This window comes from Streptopelia decaocto (assembly GCF_964273445.1).
Source record: "Streptopelia decaocto genome assembly, chromosome: 2".
In the NCBI taxonomy this organism is placed as follows: domain Eukaryota; kingdom Metazoa; phylum Chordata; class Aves; order Columbiformes; family Columbidae; genus Streptopelia; species Streptopelia decaocto.
In genome coordinates this window covers 117,834,517-117,856,046 of record NC_138655.1, presented here as the reverse complement: position 1 = coordinate 117,856,046, position 21,530 = coordinate 117,834,517, and the positions used below count along the sequence as shown (strand labels likewise).

The window sequence follows — 21,530 nt, the reverse complement described above, 5'->3', positions numbered from 1 at the left end:
CTGTTTAGTCCTTCTAAATTCCGCAGTCAAATCCAGCAAAAATCCAGAGATCCTTAATAAAAGAACAATTGTCAGCACTGCTGCTTCTAGCTTTGTAGTACAAAGTGTTCAGAGAATACCATGTGAGCCCTGGGAATGAAGATGATTTATTAGCTCTTTTGCATACAGCGAGAGAGAGAATATCAGCAGCATTTTCACTCTGGAGAAGGTTGACTGACCCACACTAAATCCTAGTTTAAATAATAAAAGGTAACTTCAAGTTCTTTATGTTCACCTGCCTTGCAAGTGCCAAGGGCAGGAATTAGAGGGCTCAGAGATTCCACTCGTCGTGTTATACACGGGACACAGAAATCGGGTGAGAGTGCAAAATACACTTCTCACTTCATGAATCCCTTGAAAAGCACTAAGCCAAGAAGGAAAAAAAGGGAGGAGGAGGAGGCAAGCTCACAGCCCACTTTGGGACTCCAGTGAACACAACTGGCTCCTCCCCTCCTAGCCACATATCTACTGTACCACCACATCCAGCCAGGGACCTTGGTGTGCAAAATAGCTGAAAGCCGCCCTTAGGATGAGAGCCAGGCAGCTGGTGTGTGGAATTTGGAGTCTGTGCTTCATGTTCTGCCTTTTCTGCATCTTTCTTCACCAAACCACGGCAAAAAGAAAACTCAAGTTTGTGTCCGTAGTAAGTAGATAGTTTGTGGGCAAATGGGATTTCCTCAAACCTTGTCACTTACTGCTCTTTTTGTACTCAAGGGTATGGGGGAGGGGGCACTTTGTGGATATTTAAGTGTTTCCTGCATATTCAAAATTCACTATTGCATCTTAAAAAAAAAAAAACAACCTAAATTTCAAATAAGACTTGAAAATTTTGTCTTCTTTGTGCAGTCCTAGTTGATCCTAACTTTCTGGATTGACAAAGAATGCTTTTTAAATAGCACTAAGAGGATTTTTTTTTTTTAAATTGTAAAAGAGGATTTCATAACTAAATATCAACTGCACAAAAACCATCTTTACCATGGAAGTTTTCACTTTTCCAGAGGTTTCAATGGATAAACATGCAAAACAAATTCTGTTATGTGAAACCCAAACAAGTGTCCAATGGCATTGAATAAGCAACACAGAACCAGTGCTGTGAAACTAATGCTATTTGCAATGATTGTGACCTACTGTTTGTTTGCAGAAAGCCTGAATTTTGTTCCAAACCTTGCACATGCTTGTAAATCACTTACAGACTTTTTTTGTGCTGCACTTTTTGATTTTATTTCTCCCTACTTGGATTAAGAAATTTTAAAATTCTCGTGGTAAAATTTTAAAACTACATGACAGGAATTTTGCTGGACAAGAAAAGAGTTAATTACAGGAAAGAAAAATCTTGATCCATCTTTATAGATGTATCTTTTATCTGAAGTGAAATTCCAGAACAGGTTCAATGTTTTCAGAGTAACGGTTTAGTCTGTATTTAGATATTAGATGACACTTTCATCACCTATCATAATGAAAAAGTTAAAACACATGGATTTTTAAGGGTCATTTCTGCCAAGAAAGAGTACTTCATAGCAGTCAGCCACAGAAACTCTATCTAGAGAAATAGTTTGGTTTTTTGTTTGTTTCTCCTTCTGAATTCCCAGTTAGTCCTACAAAAATGTTAATTTCTGGACAATTACTTACATGCTTCTGTTTGTTGTCTGTTTACTAAATGTTGTGGTCTATGCCTCCCAAAATATATTAAAACTCTCTAAAATACATTAAGATATTTTACACTTTGTGTAACTTGTAAAAATTTATTTGACCTAACCGCTTTTCAAATGCCAAGAAAGAAAGAAGGGTTATATTTGTCTAAATAAACTGAACAGGTATTGTAGCTATCTAGATCCAAGAAAAGCACCATGAATATATTTAGCATCTGTTAGATACAGTACTCATTGCATATTCTTTGCAACTGCACTAATTATGTCTATCAGAAAAAGCCAAGTAATGTGAAGGGAATTCCATCTATTTTACCAGGTATTTCGCCACGGTGATCATACCCCACAGGAGTTTTTTCCAACCGACAAGCACAAAGAAGTTGCAAAGCACCAGGGATATGGACAGCTTACCAAGGTATGTTTGCTTACCTGGGCCAATGGACTAAAATACTGGAATGCAGTCTTGATATCTGGTTTTTGGAACTTTGTTTTCACTTGGAGAGAGCCCATATTAAGTTGTCATTTATAGATCTCAAAAAAAACAGCCAAAGAACTTACTAGGAAGCCACAGCTACAAGCACTCACTGATTTTAAACAACACTGAGTCAGCCTAGTTTGGTCCAACCACAACATATGTTGAGCTGTTGAATTGCAGACTAGAGTCTTCTGGCAGGAGCCAGGCACTGGTGACCATCACACTTCACCCGAGACCAAACATGAAGCTTTAACCATCAGTAGCATAAGGTGGTGGAAATACTCACACACCACCCTCAATCTCTGGGGAGCAGGAGTGCTTCCTAGCTCATGAACAACCAAGATCGTCACGAGCAGAAACTTCTCTCATGCTACGCCAGGGAAAGCTGATTTAAATTTCAGCTATTTTAGCACAGGCATTGGTGGAATTCAGCAGAGCTGAGCTCACACATAAGTATCAGCTGGTGGCAGTAACTAGCAGCAGCTAAGGGAACTGCAGAGTCCAACTGAGTGTCTTGGCATTAGCTGTAATTAGTATTAGTTGCCTCCTCTTGTGCATGGAGCTGAGACTGAACTCCTGTACTATGAGGCTGTAAGGGAATATGTGGATGCTAGATGGTTTTAATTCTAATTCTGCTTTGCTCCCACCATGATCCACTGTGTCTGTGCTTTGTTCCTTTTTGCCCAAGATATGTTGTTTGGATGGAAAAATCCTCCAGTTATTTGCCTAGGATTCTAGGAAAAAACAGCCTCACCAAAGTTGTTTAGATGTGCCAAAATTGTGGATGTCCCAGATAAATGGCTATTGTACAAATGCAGGGAGGCTGTGGGGTGTGTGTCTCTGTTAGGCTGCTGAATAAATTCACTCACATACTCTATGTCCAGCAAGCCCAGCACAACGTACCTGTTCCTCTCTACTGGAGGAAGTAGGCACTTGCCAGGTCTCCACCAGAATTAGAGCAGAACAAACTTCCTGAGGGGTTCCTCTCTTCACCATTCTTAGGAGGCCAAACTGATCTCCAGTGCAAGGTCAGGCCTGTTTCTTCTCACATCACCTTCCTTGAAGAAACAGGACTAACAGACCAGCCTCCTGTGCCTTAATTCAGCTATGACTCAACCGTTCCACATATACTCTATGCGAGTTCAGCACTACATGCCAGCTTGCTCCAGGGCATGGAAGGCTTCAAGACCCAAGTGTCAGAGTTTAACAACACACATTTTAGGCAAGCTGGGGCAGAACCCTGGGAAACTGGATGCACAATTCCAGCAACAGAAAGAGGCTATCACATACACACACCACGAGCCATGTCCCACACTCTGCATAAAGCCCTGACTAACTTGGTCTGACCTCATAGCTGACTCTGCTTTCAACAGGAGGTTGGACTAGAGACTTCCTGAGGTTCCTTTCAACCTGAATTATCCTTTGTTCCTACGACTTAGAAAAGGACTTTAGGAAACAATGTGTAATCACTGTACTTGAGAGCCCAGTGCAGAGTAATGTTTACATAAGCAAAGTTGAATATATTTCAATTTAGGCTGGGAAACAACACATACAAGTAAAAAGATGTCAATATTGATACCATTACAGGGACATTGCATGTTATTCTCATGTCATGTGTTTACAAAATTATATAGGAAAATGTTAAGAAAAGAGCTACTAAAATGCTGAGGCTGGAAAACCCATTTTGCTGTGAGACTAGAGAATTGTAATCTATTTACTTTAACACACAGATTAGGTCACTTGATTCCATCTTATTGATTATTCTTACTGGGAATAAGCTCTGTGATGGTAAAGAATGTGTCATTCAAAAGCATAACAAGATCTAGTTACTAAAAGCCAGGAACATAGTCAGGCAAGAACCAAGAATCAAAGGTTTCAGACTCTCGATAATAATTAACCATCACAGTAAAATACCTGAAGGCTTGGAGGACTTTTACTTGAAGTCTTCTATTCAAGGTTTTCTATCTTCCTGGAAAATAAGATCTCGCTCAAGCTAAAACTGTAGCCTCCTTATGGAATTACTGGTGATACTCTATGGTATTCATATCCTGGATAGCTGGTTACTTTGTTTGCACTACCAGTTAATCAGCTCTGAGCCAGCAAGAGAGCAGAAGCCAGATAGAGAGTGCTGGGACGTCTCTATACCTCCTTTAAGTCACCCTGCCCCTCAACCAGTCTTACTAGCTTGGATAAACACACAGAGCGTTCCATAGAACAAAATGTAAAACAGTATCTGTTAGGAAGATATATCTAATATTTTCCAATACTGGAAATGCAGCAACTTTACTGTTTTTTTCTCCTGTCTTCGTTCCTCCTTCGCTTTAGAAAGGAAAAAGGTCTTTATCAAAATAATATGAAATGTTATCTCATTTTTTGGTTGTAGGAATGGATGCATAGCACATTACCTGAGCCTCTTACACTATTCTGTTACTTCCACAGCTTGGCACACAGCAACAGTATGAGCTTGGCCAGTACATGCGGAGGAGATACTCTTATTTCCTGAGTGTTGCATACAAGCAGTGTGAGGCAAGTACCAGATCTGGGAGGAAGGATGTTTTTCATGGATGTTAACAGGAATTCCTGAATGCATGAGAGTCTGAACCTGGTATGGCTGGAGACAACGCCCACTGAATTCAATGTGACTTCAAAGTACCCCTGAAACCATGGCCCAACTTCTGTTCAGGCTGATGGTTAACTGGAAACGATGTGAAAGGTTTTTCAGGCTGTATATCAGGTTCAGATGCCTCACTGTAGTATGGCATAGTATCTGTGTCAGATATCTCCAATTCTACACTTCCATATGGAATGGAGATCCAGCTTTGTTTCCATTTAGGGCACAGATATTCAGGGCATACACAATGTCCCAAAGTCTAGATGGTCAAATGGAGTCAGTCTTAGGCTTTTCAGTAGGACTCCTAAGAGAACTGCTACCAAGTTGCAGCTTCCTTGTCCACTAAAATTTTATTCCAAGGCTGTATTCCAGGCTTTCTTCATCTCACTCTACTTCAATGCTATCTTGCCCAGCACAGTACCAGTCCCTTTCTTTAATACAAGAGAAAAAAAAAAAATCTAACGAGAGAAATGACCTTCCAAAACTTTTTCCTTTCTTTTCATTTTTTTTTTTTTTCTTGCTTCAGATTTATATCCGAAGCACTGACTGTGATCACACGCTTATGAGTGCTCAGGCAAGTCTTGCTGGGCTGTACCCACCAACACAGGGCCAGATTTGGAACCCCAGAATTCTTTGGCAACCAGTTCCAGTCCATACGGTACCACTACCACATGATAATGTGAGTATAAACTAAGGGGATTTGCTTTCACTTAATCATTACTAAAATATCTAAGATATGAGATGAAGGGGCAGGATAAAGGGCATGGTAAAGGTAATGAAAAGTACATTATGTTACAAGCATTTTGCAGAAAGGCCAAATAAGCTGAATAGAAATATTATCAAAGAGTTCCCACAAGAATGGACTTATATGTCAGGGACCTGGAGTTAACAAAAAAGAAAGACAGAAGTCCTAGGTACGGAAAAAAAGAATTAACCTATAATGTGAATAAACCACTTTAGAAGTAGATTAATCCTAAACTTGTCAGAAACATAACATTCTTTGTGTGAGAACAGGAAGCATACCTGGTCTCACTAGTGCTTCAACATTTCTTAGTCCACTGTGAATGGAAAAGAGAAAATAATTATTCTGGGATTTTCATTACATTGAGAATTGAGTCACAGGATTGTTTTTCATGCACTTTGAAGGTCAGTGTCTACATTTTGAGGGTTGGTGGAAAAGTAAAAGGGAAAAGGAAGGAGGACTTGGAGATTTAAGACCATGAGTTCATAAGGCAATATATTTATTCATCTCCCTTCCTCAACTTCTCTCACCTTGGAACTGTAAGGAATTGTGCAGGTAACAGCTTTGTAGCCTGCATATACTTGTCCAAGAGGTGAAAGCTGGGCAGCTGAGTGGAGCTGGAGTTCCACATTTGTGGAAAACCTACGGTAAAAAGCTAGGAAACATCAGGAGTGTACAGTATAAGACCCAGTTTGGCAGAAGAGGTTTGCACATGTGATGCAAGGTAAATTATGTGGGCTTACAAGTGTAGCTAACACAGTCTGTGATGACAGGGGAATGAGGTTAAATAGGGACATGGAGCAATGGCTGTCACCTCAGGGCGATGAGAGCATGAAGACAGAGGATATGGAGAGACGTGTCTTCCTGTTCATGCACAGAGCCTGGCGTAGAGTCAGGAGCTGCTTCTGACACTGTCACAGATGGTGGTACCCCAGCAAATAGCTAAAATTACCTGGCCACTGTCAACACCACTAAAAAAATCATCTAGGGGAGCAAGTTTATTAAAACAAATAATAAAGTCATTAACACATACACATTCTTTGTATTTCTTTCAACTGTATTTTAACTCTATTCATCTTTCCTACACATACACACTAAGCTTGAGACAAGTAGTATTCTACTACCCCAAACAAATGTCCATCTTTTATCAGTGAAGTCATTCCTGTTCATGAACCTATGGTTATAATTCAGAAATACTTTCCTACCTTCTGAAATAGATAGATCATATTTCTAAAAAGATTGAGGAACTCCTGTGAAGCTTTCCAAACTAATTATCCCTTCAGGACTCTCAAGTTGTTTTTAAAGCTCTTGTAACTCTGGGACTATATAGACAGAGCTTTGCTACTGAAAAAAAAAGGACAAAAAGTACATTAAACACTAAGAATATCTCCACATCAAATTTTGTTTAAACTTTTGTTTAAAATCTAACCCAAAAAACTTCAAACAAGGATAAACTCAGTTTAGCTTAGATAAATGAATTAAAAAATTCTTAAGTTATCCAAGTCACATGTAACCTTTAACCTTTGTATGCCTTGAATTAATCAAAGACAAAAGTGAGTTATAGAAACTTCACAAGTTTCTACAATTTAGTTTAAATAAATGAAGCTGTACAGATCAGTCCACTTAATACAGCTGAGTATGCACAAAGACTCCTATTGCAGTCCTGCTGCTGCTTGGTAATTTGTTGAATAAGGTGACGGTGTGTTTAAAGAAAGACTGAACTCAGTGAGTGAAATCATCCCTGGGGAAGCCAAGCACAAAGCAGTTCATGAGGGCTTGTGTTAGTCTTCTGTCAAGGGACAAATTTCATCTTGTGTAAATGAATCCTTTAACTTTGAACTACTGCAGCTATTACTCCTCCGAACATTTAGAGATTATTTTGTAAGTAGTCATCAGTATGAGTTTTACAGTCCTGAAGATGAATATCCTTGAAAACTATGTTCCCAAATTATTTTTTGGCTTGTCCTAACTAGTGCAGGTAATCAGAACAACAATCCTGCAAGGGCATATTCAATTGCAGAACAAGAAGCACTTTGCCTAACTAATGTTTTGCAATTTTCTTTTCAGTTGCTATACTTACCTTTCTCACACTGCCCAAAATACAATGAGCTTCTGAAAGAAACCTTTGCAACAAGGGATTTCCAAAAGCAACTCAAGAAGTACAGGGTAAAGTATTTTCAGTTCTGGAAATTTAGTGAAAACGTACCACTTTTGTCAACATCATCTAACAGGAAGGTTTCAAACTTGGCAGTCAATACACTCCTTTCATATCTCTAATCTTCACAGAGGGTGTAGCCAACATACTTGAAAAACAATTACAACAGTATAGATCCAACTGGTCTGGGCTATTCCCATCAATCGAAAACTGCAAATCATAGAGATGTTATTGACTACATTGCAAAACAACAGTCTACCTACCTTCTAGAAGAGACAAAACAAAAACTCAGATCAAATCAGTCCAAATACCTCTCAAATCACTCCAATAACTTTCTCTGTTTATTCCCATGTAAAGCAACTCATCTGACGTCTCTGTCTATATAAATCTCTGCTAGTTCAGATTCCTCTTACACCACAAAATGCTCACAGTTCCATTTCCTGGATTTTCTAAAACAGCCTCAGTGCTTCCCTCGTGTTTCATGCTTAACAGCTGAAGTCTTCATTCATGTTCTCACTTGTGTTTCATTCTTGCCTCTGTAAGGTATCCTTTCCTTTCTTGCTCCACCATAATAATTTTCGTCACAAGTATGTAATCATTTATCTATTCTGCTGCAACCTTCTTCTTCACAGATCTATTCAAAATGACACTATCAAACTCACTTGTTTTTCTGTAATCTTTGACCACTGATCTCAGCCATCTATCTGTGGCTTTGCAACTGGGTATATTAAGCAAGCGAAGCATAATTCCCAGTTTTATCAAATTTACATCATACCTCCCTTCTGCTCAGTACCAACATCAAAATAATTCCATTTATCACACTTCCTTTAATCATTTTTTCGGATTTCTGCCAGACTTCCTCATGTATCTGCGTCCCATCTACCCCCTTCTGAACATTTCCACCAAGCATAAACCACCACCGTACTTCAAATCCGAACTCAGATCACCAACCTTGTCTAGATGAATAGACCAAATTCTCTTAACCCTAGGCAATGGTTCATGGCTTAAGTGCAAACTGCAAAGATTATCTTGCTTCTAAAAAGTAGTATGTACTAGTATGGCAGTATGTAGAAATTATGTAAAAAGGCCCTGTCTGTTACAAGTTTGTTTTTTTGTATTCCAGCCATTTCTGAAGTTTTTAGCCACTCATACAGGATACGCACTGAAGAAGTTGAACACTGAAAGAATTTTGAAGCTCTCTGACACTTTACAATATGAGGTAAATAATATAAAGAAAATTCCCAAGGTCCAATAGAAATACTTACACTTCCTTAAAACTGGTTTTAGCTCTTATTTCTATTGCTTGTAAGACATCAAAAGAGGGTAGGTCTGTGCTTCCAAACTTTTTTGAACCGCAGACTATTTTCAGCTCCTTCCCCAGAAATCCTCCCCTAACATCAAACTGCAACTCAAAATCCTGTAAAGACACTGTGACTGCATGAGACTGCTGCAGGTCATCCACCACTATAAGGAACACAAACTAATGGCCCACCAAATCCAATATTCTGTCAGTGACTGCATATGGAGAACTAGGCAAAAGCATACCTTTGGATAAAATTGTTACTCCTCCAAACCCATCACAAAGGTACACAGGAATAAAATATGTTGTTGGCATAGAATGTTGGCATAGAAACATAAGCATCCATCCACAAGGTTTTTATGCATATTGTATATGCAAGAGGAATCATTATTGCATATAGACAGTAGTGGTCAGAGTATTTTCATGAATTAAGCAGCCATTGGAATGACACAAATGGCGATTTGTGCAAGTTTGGGAATCTGTTCTTAGCAAAGGAACCAGCAACATCACAAAGAAGCATGGATTTTATAAAGGGGCTACTGTGGTGCATCATGGGTATTTGGGTCTCACAGTCTGGTACTTCTGACTAGGATCTGAAAAAATCCTGAGGGCCCCCAATTTAGCAACAAGCTTCACTTCCTGTCACTTCAAAGTCAAAGCAAGTGAAAATTTCAGGGTCTTGTGTTAAAAATTTGTTGTTGCAGGCAGCATTTGCTACAAATGCTTTAATGCATATTTCAAACTCAAACATGAAAGATAAATCGGTCATCAGTACCGGGATATCCCCTTGAAAACTGAGGCAGTTTTAAGATTGGTTTCACAAGCAACATGTAATAAATACTTGGGCGAGATGCTATTGAGTTTATTTTCTGTCCTGCAGTTTCTGCAAAGCTCCAACTCTGGTCAAAACAGCCTTGAATGGAATGTTAGCCAGGGCCTAGAGTTAAACGAAACATTAACTTGTTGGGACACCTCACTGTAATTTCAGCGAGGTCACCCTTCCATATTTTCCAAATGTAGGACAGCTCAAGACTACAACTTTTTTTCTCAGTTGCTGTATCAGACTGAGAAACATGTGTCACCAGAGAAATGTGCAAAATTGACAGCTCCCATCAGACACCTAGCTAAATGCTGGAAGACAAACCCAGGAAGCTGGGCTTTTCCTCCCAGAGTCAGGTTTGATACATAGTTTTTCAAACACAATTCATGAAAATAGAGTAACATGCATCTCTCTGTATTTATTACTGGCTAAGTGTCATCTGACTTTCAGGCAACCTGGAGACTGAGGTGCTTGCTTGCCTACAGCACTGTCTTAAACAGTATGAAACCACCCAGTTCTTTCCTCAAGACACCAATCACATTTGTTAAAAGAGAAAGTGATACATTGTGACCTGAACTGGCTTAACCTAACACGTGCTATTGTTTCACTTGTTTAAACAAATCCCTTAAGTAGTTGGCATTTTCCTTAGAGCTCGCTGTTACAAGAACACTCCCTCTGGTGAGCTCAGTCCACAGCTCCCATCTACAGAGATTACATTTGACTAAAGGAAAGATACCAACCTTGTTTCAACAGGAATTCAGGGTAGGGCAAACCAGGAGTGTTGGGTTTATCTTCCGTTCTCACAGTTGTGACCATTAATATATCTTGGGCTGTGTCCCTAAGGAAAGGCTAATCCGTTCCATCTTAGCTTCAGGACTACGTCAGTATCCAACAGACCTGGTATTCGTAGGTATGAATTCCATCTATATGCCTAATCCCTATACAAATATCTCATACTCCAGTACATCCAAACTGCAGCTATATATATTCCTCCATGATCACTGGATCTCACTTAAACCTCAGAGCTGTCAGCCCTTAAAATCCTGATATCTATATAGGATTTGCTTCAGTAAAGATCTCAGATATATCTCAGTAGATGACCGAAAAGAGTCATAAAGTGAATTTTTTGCACCTGACAACTGCATTAGCAATTGGCATAAATATTGCCACTTGCTTTTTGCGCAATAATTTTTAGTATTATATTTCCTCTTCTTGTTGAACACTGCCCTCCAAATTTGCTGTAAGCAGTGCAATGCTATAAATAAAAATTCTACAGCTGTCTAAATGCAAAATACAGTCATTATTGTGGAGAGAAAATGTTACTTGAATGAAACATTCAGAATTTGTTCTAACAAGCATTTTGTGCCAAAACAAACATTTAGCAGTAGGAATCATTAAGAAAATCACCATGTTTTCTTTCTTCACTGTAGGATATTAACAATTACAGTTTACCTGTTTGGGCTACTCATGGTGTCAGGACCAAGCTGATAAAGCTCTCAGAATTGTTATTGCAGGCGGAATTTGGGTTCCACAAACAAATACAAAAATCACGTTTGCAGGGAGGTAAGCCAAATTCTTACCCCATTTAAAACCAAGAGTAGAATGGGAAGGAAGAAAGGGTGTATAACAAACATTGAACAATTCCATAGTAGAACTATGAAAGATTCCATGATATGGATATTGGTGATCAGCACTGAAAGATTTTGATTGATAGGAAGAGAGATGGCAAAGGATGTGAATCACAAATATCCTAATCCAATATTATAAAGGTGGTACTGTTTTTGTTACACTGTATAAGAAATCCAAAGTAATATACAGATTTTTGCTGAACTGAATCAAGTCTGAATTTAATGTAAGCCACCCTGCTTAAGTTAACAAAATATTATTTGTAATAATCTCTAGGATGGTAACTTTATTGCCTAATAGTCTTCCTATTACATTACTCAGAGTACTAAAATGAGATTATTAAACTTCTTCTAAACTCAGCAAATGATAGCTGAAATTTTAAAACAGTTTATACCTCTTTAAACACTCAATCTCCTCCATTCACCCACTGTCACCCTTTGGGCCTCGTTTTTGTTTTATATGGACACTGTACAGTCAGGGTCTGTGAGCTGCAAGGACAAATCACATAAAAGCATGAATTTGTTTGCCTTTTTGGAGCTCCAGCTTACAAAATTAAAGATAAAGTTCAAACCTCTGCTCTTGCTTTACTAACAATTGCTATTAAAAAATGTGCCAGTAGCTGAAGACAAATACATGTGTCTAATTCTGCTGGAGCATATAATTCTTATTTTAGGATTTTAATTTGTCAAGATTCCAACCTTATGCTGTCATACTAGCATAGCCATTCATTTAATTCATATAGTTTGTCTTACAAATTTTCAGCAGTTAACATTAACAAAATACAGACAACCACATAATTTAAGGAGGCTCAGAGTCCAAAGGATGTGCTCGCTCTTTTTCTCTGGGAATCAGGAAGTCAATGGAATTACACACAAAAGAAGAAGCATTCATTACTGTGCTCTCCTTACACAAAGAGCTATGAATGCACTGTATGAAGCTGTCGAGGCTATTCGGGATCCACAAAGCATTTAACACAGAAGCAAAATAGGCCCACTGTCCATAGAAAAGATAGTATCAGAATTAATCAGGGCACTCCACAGAAATTACCTACAAAGTCAATTGAACAAATCTGGTGCATTTAAAGACAGATTGTGTTAAAACAGTAACAAGGGATACAGATGTTAACACAAGCATCCCTTTCATTGTCATTGCTTCCCCATTTTCTTTCAGGTATTCTTTTAAAAACTATTCTGAAGCATATCTCAGATGCTAGAAAGCCTTCACACCAGCAAAAAATGGTTATGTATTCTGCGGTGAGTCCTTTCTGATTCTTTTATGCTCTCTTTCTGTGGTTATTAAATGCAGTGAAAGCCATGAAACTTTATTTCTTCCATGAAATACAGCTACAAGCATTTTTTATTTGGTTAACCTTAAATATAATTCAATTATTTTCATTCTTTCATGGACAGATACTACATTGAAAACTGCAGCATTCCATTTTCCACCTGATGTCATGGCTTGTTTCATTGTAATATTGTTTTGATTGAGTGGAGAACTGGAAAAAACATGCCTCACGCTTTGTTGAATCTTTATTTAAAAGATAATTTAGAAATAAACTTCCTGCATCTTTTTTTTTTTCAGATGCAAAATTAAAAAAAAAAAAAAAAAGAAAAAGAAAAAAATAAATTAGTTACTTTAAAAGTTCTTATGAAGGCAGCTACTCAATTGTGACTTAATACTTTCGTTTAGAACATGCAAAAACCATCCTTGGAGAAGGAAACTTTTTTATTTCTCTTGGTAAAAAGCTCCTGTTTCTAAACTGCAGTTAGACTATGACCTATCAGGTATGTATCATCCAAGGAGCTTATTGATCTGATCTTGAATACCGTTTACTTAACATGCAAAAATACTAGTTCTTTTTAAAATGAGTTTTAACAGCTCCTACTAACTTTGATAAGAACTGCAAGTAACTAAGACTTGTTAAATATTTAGATACACGTGTACTTTATACAGGCAGCACTTCAGTTTATACAGACATAAAACGATGGAATGTTGCAGAGGGAAGAGGGCAGGTGTTAATGAGGCCACACAAGTCATGTTAAGTGGACAGACAATGAGCTGGACATATTGTTAAATAATAGGTACATGCAGTAATTTTCAATAGACTTTTAATTAAAGGTTTCTTATATTTACAGCATGCAGCCACCATTGTTGCCTTACAGATGGCTCTCAATGTCTTCAATGGGAAATTGCCTCCTTACAGTGCCTGTCATTTTTTTGAACTTTACCAGGAAAAAAATGGGCAAGTATCTGCAAGCTGTACTGCTAAGATATACTTCTTTCTAAAAGGCAAATTATACTGATAACCCAGACTAATTAAACTGGATACACCAGGTTCACTACACAGGAAAAGATTATAGATTGGTTGTAATTATTATAATTGGACTCAATTTAGTGTTTATTGACTGTAGCAAAATCACAGCACTGCAGCCTGAAAACCCTCTATATGTTGCTTCATTACCGTTACAAGAGAGGTTTTGCTCTATCCTTTTTATTTGTTTAACTCCTTGACTCTCTACCAAGAAGACAAACTACGTGCAAATCAGTGCTGATAATCTATTGTTTAGAAAGATCTTCAGAGTACTAATGATACATATTATATTAATAGCCAGACAAACTGGCTAAAAGTTTGTCCCAAAGTACAATCACTATAACATGGAAAAGCTGTGTGGTTCTGCATACGTAACCTACCTTTGACCCTTCTCTATTTTGAAACAGGCAATATACTATTGAAATGTACTATCGGAATAATTCTTTGAGAGATCCTCACCCCCTCACTCTCCCTGGCTGCAAGTTTCGCTGTCCGCTGGAGAGATTTACTCACTTGGTCTCCCCAGTCCTAGTACAGCAATGGACAAGAGAATGTAGGACATAAAAAGAGGTAAGTTAAGGGGCACATGTACCCAAAAGTAAAGTCAGAATTACATCTTCTGTCAAGACCTCATTTGAAGTAACAATCATTTTCATAAGGGTCTGGTCTGAAATTAAAAACATTCAGATTCAGTAAGACAGAATTGTACCCTAGGCCATAATTTCTACTCCATTGATACATTTACTATTCCATCTCAACTTCCTGGCAAAATAGAATCAAGGCTTATTAGACTTTGGGGTACCACTTTTCATGGGTTTTTTGTTTGTTTAGTACAGCCAAAAAGACCTTCAGTTCCTGAGGAAGCAGATACAGATGCATGGAATTATCACAGTTCACCTTATCTTTTCTAACTGTAGAGTATTTGTCCAAACTGATTAACAACACTGTGCATTCCCTTAATTTTAGGAGATGCTCAGAGAATAAAACAGATTAATATTAAATAGTATACCAGAATGTCAAACATTTACAGACACACATTGGCATACTAACACACTTCCTAGTAGGTTGTCCCTATCTCCATATTAGGATGTCTCCATATTAGGATGTCTAATATTCACATTCGCAAGAAGTGGGAACAGGAAGAGGAAGGGGAAGTTAGAGAATTACATTGTCTCTCTTATATCCAGCTCTACATTCCTTAACAGAGATGAAAAGCAAACAGGCCCCAGGATTCAAGTGCCCCCACTTTTTTTGATGATCTAACGTTGTACCTAACGTTAAGAAATCCCATATGGACTTCTGAGTCACCGATCTCAAGAAGAATTAGAAATGTAGATTAGAAGAACGCAGGCAAGCTAACTCACCTGGTTGCAAATAATTTCCTGTTAAATATCTTGAATCCATGAACAGACTGGAGATATTTTAGCCAGAATGAACGAGTAATTAGCAACTAATGATTCACTAAACACATTTCTTCACTATATTAATTGCCTACAAATTCTTAGGAAGCACATCAGGACATCAGCCTATTTAATAGCAAAAGGTGATTGGTCAGGGGGAGGTTAGTTCTGACAATTTTTTTTGGCCAGGCAACAAATACAGTCATGGAAGATGGTGATAAATACTTCACGTTTATACTGTGGTGCATAGTAATCTAAGTTTTGTGAAAATGAGTTCCCCTCCTTCACAAAGCAAACTGTGTAACCGACTGACTAAGTAAACAAAAAAACTATTATGTAATCAAAAGTTGGCATTAATAAAGACACAAATGTCCAATATTTAGCCTTTGAGTTCAACACAAAGGTTGCACATTGTTTCAATTCTCAAATTTGCTAAAGCAGAAATTAGATAGTCCAGGCACTTTACATCAAGTTCAGCATAATTGCTCATGACTGTTTCCATTACTAATCCTGAGTGCTGAAAACATGTATGGACCACAAAAGAGATTACAACCATAACTGATGCTCCAATCAAAATATTTGCCATATTGTCATAGCAAAATTTGATACCTTCCCCTCTTTTATCCTGGTTCAGGATAGTTCCATCTTAGTAACTGTTGGGGTCAGATCCTAATTTTGGGGCTCATAACTCTTCTTCTGCAGGCAGAAGTTTTAAATTCCCTGCTGTGCATGAGTGGCACTTGGGAAAAAGCCCAGGCACATTGCCCAGAGCTTGCACGGTGCTGCAACCTGACAGAAGGACCACACTGTGCAAAACCACTGTGAGCAGAGATGAAATGCATTACACCAGCTCTCAGTCAATGCAGATAAGCTGGACCACTCACTGTTACCACCAGAAAGATAAACCCAGCTGAAAAGTGATGCAGAGAATTTACAGGTCACATTTACACCTAACTTACACAGCTGCAACATCACTGGTGTCAGCTGTTTACAGCTTTGTCAAACATAATTTCAAATATTGACTTTGCTAATGCATATGTTAATACTTTGTTTTTACATGGATCTGAGCATTTGAGTATTAGAAACCCATAAATGCCTTTTTTTTTTAAAGGAAATCCGAGAGTGTGTCTGAGCTCAAAAATTTACCTTACATAGCCATTCTATATGGAGACACTATTTCCCAAACATAGGGCTCTTTCCAGAAAATGCTTAATTGAAGTTTCATGGAGATGACTTATGTCCCCAATACAGGGAAATACAGGGTTGGGCAAATATTGCTATTACAGGTCACACATGTGAGTAGCAGTATTTGAGGGTGGTACAAACAAGACCCAAGTTCCTCCACATGAGGATGACCACAGTGTGGATCAGAGGATGTGAAAACAGCTCAGCACATTTGGGAAGGAGATCAAACATTTCTCTGTGATTTTTTGGCTGCTAAGGAAGATTTCCATGTGGATTAGCTCAACAAAATGAAAGCAAATTTGTTAACTCTTCTGCACTTAGTCTGAGCCATCAGAGGTTGAGGTACTGTTAACAGATTTGCCATGTTTTTGGAGAATGAGGCCATATGCTAAGAATTATTCCCTCTTTTTATCTCACCTTTAGGTGCTCCCTCCATGATCTTCAGTGTGAATAGCTTTGTGAAACAACTTCTCCAACACTGTGATGTGATTACAGTCTAACATTTCTTATTAACTTCCATCAGCATGACCAGCAGTCTCCTGATCTCTATCAAAAGAAAATGTTTCTCAGCACGACAAATGAAAATTACAGCAAGCAGTGACTTATCCTTCCTGAACATTTGTTTTATTTTATCAAGTGGTAAAACCCAAGTGCAATATCAAACCAGAGTAATTTTTCAAGATCTATTAATTCCAAAGGGATTTTGGCAGAACTAATTTGAGAATGTAATTGTAGTTATAGTGTTTTGAAGGGCTATAGCTTTAATTTACAACAAAATTGGAAAATACCACTGAATGAGTTTTGCCCTCTTTTGATGAATGAGACAAGAACTTTCAGAACTGGTGAGGGGAGCAGTGCCTCAAAAGGAGCCTCCAAAAGGAGAAGTCATTCCAGTGTCCTTATATTTCTTTTTATTCAAGAAGTAATGAAGCATTTTACACAAACAGATCCCAAAAGCTACAAAAATGATAATGGTTATTTACTTACCTACCAGATGCCTTTCTTTTTCTTTTTCCCATCTTATACATGCTCAAATATTCCACCTCTATACAGAAGGAATGTGAGACTTATGGAAAGAATGGACCATGGATCTAGTCCTAAGAGAAGCCTACGAAGAGCCAGGCTGGCTACAATGAATAGCTGTCAGGCAATCATCTGACTCAACAAGGCTTTCATATATTGAGCCATTCTATCTCTTTCTTAAAAGACAGCAAGGCCAAGTGCCAAGTTTGAAAGAAAAATAATCTGTGGCTTCAAATAGCTTTTCAAACCCCTCCCTTTTGTTATGTTATCTTGATTGTATACCCTGATCTGATCACATAAAGTCTGTGCTTTGGAGAAGTCTGTAAGTCCTTGCTGTTATTGACATTAACCTAGTGGCAACATGAAATAAAAAAAGTCCACAGCTACAAGCTAGTTAAAACATGCAGAACATGCTGGACAATTCTTCACTAATCACTTTTTCTAATATTGCTAATGTGAAAACAGTTTATGTTCTTACTACTAAAGTTAAATCAGAACAATTGGATACAACTGATTTCTGAAAACAGTGGACATTTCTTTGCTTGAAGAACTAGACTTTTTCATTTTTTACTTTCTTACAGTGCATAGCACCTTTGCCAACAGCCTTGTTGCCTGCATTTCAAAGAGAACCAGAGTAATAGATGAGATGCAGAAAATGTTTACATTCCAGCTTCTTCTTCTTGGATGAGGCTTTTAAAATGGATTTTTAGAACTACAGAGTAAGCAAATTGCTACTCCCTAAGCTACAAAAGAAATAAAAGAATAAAAAGATCCCATTCCCCTCTAGCAAGAATCTAAGTTTCAGAATTCTCACTGTAAAAGCCCATTTTCTTCTCAGCAAGGCCCAAGAAACAATTCTTGTGCTTCCTAAGCCACCACAAGAAACACAGTTCAGCAAGAACTGTAGTTAGATTTCATGGCAAAGAAGCTCAACCACATAGATAAAAATAAATTATTGCATCTAGTGAAAAAATGCACCCTCTCTTACCCTAGCATCAAAACAAGAGTTTTTCAATAAGACGATCAGTTCTAGCTGCTTCTTTATGCAAAGAAGAATAACCTTGTTTTTTCCATATTACCTTAACATCCACAATGGACACCAGCAGAAAGCCTCCCTAGGTCCAGCAGTCCTCATAGGAGAGTTAGTGCAAGCTATTTAAATGGTTCCTCTCAAAACCATAGAGCTGATCATCACATCTCCCTTAACAGAAGTAATTAAAAAAGAAATTGCTAAAAGAAAGCAAATAGAGAGGAAAATTTAAAGCTCCATCTTCATTGGCATTAGACTACTAAGAAGATTGCAGCCTTGGCTGACAAAGACAAATTTCTAGGCATTTTCTCTTCTATCCTGAACCTGTTCCTAATTCTCCTTTTTCTGAACTTGTGCCAGCCTGCGTTGCTTTTACTTTGTTTGCCATATATTTAGAACTGGAAGTTCAAGAGCTGTTAAAGGTCTTCTAATTCTTTTGCCATTAAAGGTAAGGGTAACTTTTCTGCTGGTTTCCTAGATTGTGTAAGGCTCACACAGAAATTTTGCTTAACAGAAATCAGGATGTTCAAGGTACACTCACTGGGGCATGTGGCAGGGAAGAAAACATGGTCTGACGATGTGATGGAAAAGGGGGACCTTCTATTGGTGTTTTGTGAGGAGTGGCCTCATCTAGGATTCACTTCCATAGCTGAACTGAAGTGCTGAGGCCAGGGTCCAGCTCCATGATTCCCCAGACCAGACAAATTTGTGGGACAGAAAAGTCTTCATGTGATTCTAAACATTTCTGAGAGATGAATTTGGGTGATAAAGGAGATATTAAGATATTTCTAAATTATTTTACTCTCCTCATCCCTGTTCAACAGAAACCCCATAACACACGTTCTTTATAATGTTTTTTGTTCTTAGGACTATCACTGTAGAAACAGAAAACTTTCTTGCTTACTCCAATGAAAAATAAACATCCGTGTTCATTAAGGCTGAAACATCAAGCCCAGATCTTGTTGCATGAATACAAATTGGGGATGTCAGTGAACAAAAAAAAATAAAACACTCTAAGTTATGTTTTTCTACAACTGCACCAACTGACTCCATTTGAAAAATCTGTCCCATAGCCTCTTGCAGATATGAAGCCATAAACTGTTCCATTTCAGTTGCTCTTAAAGAAGATATGAGCAAAAAATTACAGTTCAGCTTTGGAATTATTTAGAATGCAAAGGAAGATAATAATTATATATATATCATGTTGCAAAAGCAGTATCACATAAAAATGTAACTAACTCCCTCCTTTCACAAACAATGCATAGACAGTCCAGTCATATTTTAAAGAAGACTTGCTAAAATACAATAACCTAAATAGTCATAGATGTTGTATGGGTGAGATGTAGCTTGTAACATCCACTATTTTTCTTGTCATATGCTGAAACAATGTCAGCAAGTTGGGTAATGAACAACCACAGAAAAGCAACAGTAATTTTGTGCTGCCTGGGAAATGTGGCACAGGACTACTTGCAGTATGATTTTCTTTCTTTTCACCACCTCCTTTTCTCTTTGGGTTATTTACTTAGCTGACTACCAAGAAAAAGGAAGAAAAATAAAAGCCAAACTCTGCATAATTCACAAATATGGATCTAATTAATTGATAAATTTTGATTTGTTTCATGGAAGTGCCACAAGTAGGTGTTCCATCTTTTTACTCAGTTCTTAGGGTACACATCTGAGATTTAGCAGATAGAAGTTCAAATTCCTGCTTTACCAAAAGGACCTGACTCTACATCTTCCAGAAAATAAAATTTACCACCAGGCTGCAAAGTTACAGAAGGAAAAGTGAAGATGAACAGTGCTTTTTGCCTCCTTCTTACTGCTGTTCGCTTTGTTAACATATTCCCTGGTGTGCAAATTAGGCTTCTTATGTCTCAGGCAAACACCTCTCCTGAAAGCAAAATTTTCCTTTTCTTTCGCTTTTCGAGCTCGCAAAAAGCTTGAAAAAAATAATTGCACATAAATCCAACCTAAGTTAAGCACTGATCTGCAAATTCAGTGACAGAACCTGAGCTGTTTCCCCACGTGAGCAGCCTGGCCTGTGAGCACAGGCAGCAGTTTCACATCTGCCTGCCCTGACTGCAGTGACTTCCACTCTTTCAATGCATAGGTTTTGCTCCACCCACAGTGGTTACCTAAGGTAATCCTTGTGTACATTAAAGCGTGAGTTCTTCTGCAACCAGTCCACTTCAAAGCCAACCTAGCTATGCTTCAGCAAGCCTTCAAGATATAAAGGATATATGCACTTAAAATGGACAACTGTGTTTAAGCTCATCCTACTTAATGCCATAATGTCATAATTAAAATATATGCCAATGAGCCAAATTAACATAAAGATGATTCAGATTGTTCAGGTCCACTTCCATGTTGATGCTTGAACAACTGTAACTAGATTGACTTAGGAATGATTTTGTTTTATTTTGAAGGAACTTTTCCCTAAAAAGGTAAGGATTTAAATGCTGCAGAATATGACAAGTTTGTAGCTGCCAAATGCATAGTAGAAATTGAGACTATACAAGTAAGAAAACTTCCAAATGAAATACATGCCACCGACATACCCGCAGGATCCTATCTTAACCACTATGGCATACAGAATCATTTTGGTTGGAAGAGACCCTCAAGATCATTGAGTCCAACCATAAAAAAGATGAAAGAATGAAAGATGAAAGAGGATATTCTTCCCTTTTGAAATGTATAGAGATTCATTTAAGATGTTGAGGTGCCCATTCTTTTGTGCATAAAAAAGTCTCACTGGTCAAGTATACTAACAACACGTTGAAGGGAAGAGTGAAGACACAGAAAGCAGAACTGTTTATCCTATGTTTGATCTTGGGTTAAAATCTCATTTTTAAAGACATGTTAGCAAAGATGTTCTATAAATTGCAGTTGTTATATAGCATCAAACATTCTTTAATGATACCATCCAGCATCAAAAAAAGAAAAAAAAAAAAAAGAGTTCATGTCTAAAACGAAGTTTCTATAAGGGTTCCATAACAATGAGACTTCATTAGTCATAGTCACCCATCAAAGAAACACAGTAAACCAGCAAATCTTGTAAAAACTAATCAGTTACGAATTTCATGGTAAGAGCTTGGGAGGGGGGAGAAAAAATTCTAAGAGCCAACAAGCATTCCTGGATCCAAAAAGCTTAGGAACCACACATCTCA

General features: G+C 37.9%; 1 protein-coding gene across 1 annotated transcript; it reads left to right on the top strand.

The window, feature by feature from the left end:
• Window positions 1-551: 551 nt before the first annotated feature.
• LOC309435850 (prostatic acid phosphatase-like) lies at window positions 552-17,971 on the top strand (the record flags this gene model as incomplete). The annotated part of the gene is made up of 9 exons (XM_082044593.1): window positions 552-682; window positions 2,005-2,100; window positions 5,298-5,450; window positions 7,581-7,679; window positions 8,792-8,887; window positions 11,219-11,351; window positions 12,585-12,667; window positions 13,550-13,660; window positions 17,915-17,971. Exons 1-9 carry the CDS (start codon window positions 569-571, stop codon window positions 17,969-17,971), a joined length of 942 nt encoding a protein of 313 aa, XP_081900719.1. The 5' UTR covers window positions 552-568.
• Between the last annotated feature and the right edge of the window lie 3,559 nt (window positions 17,972-21,530).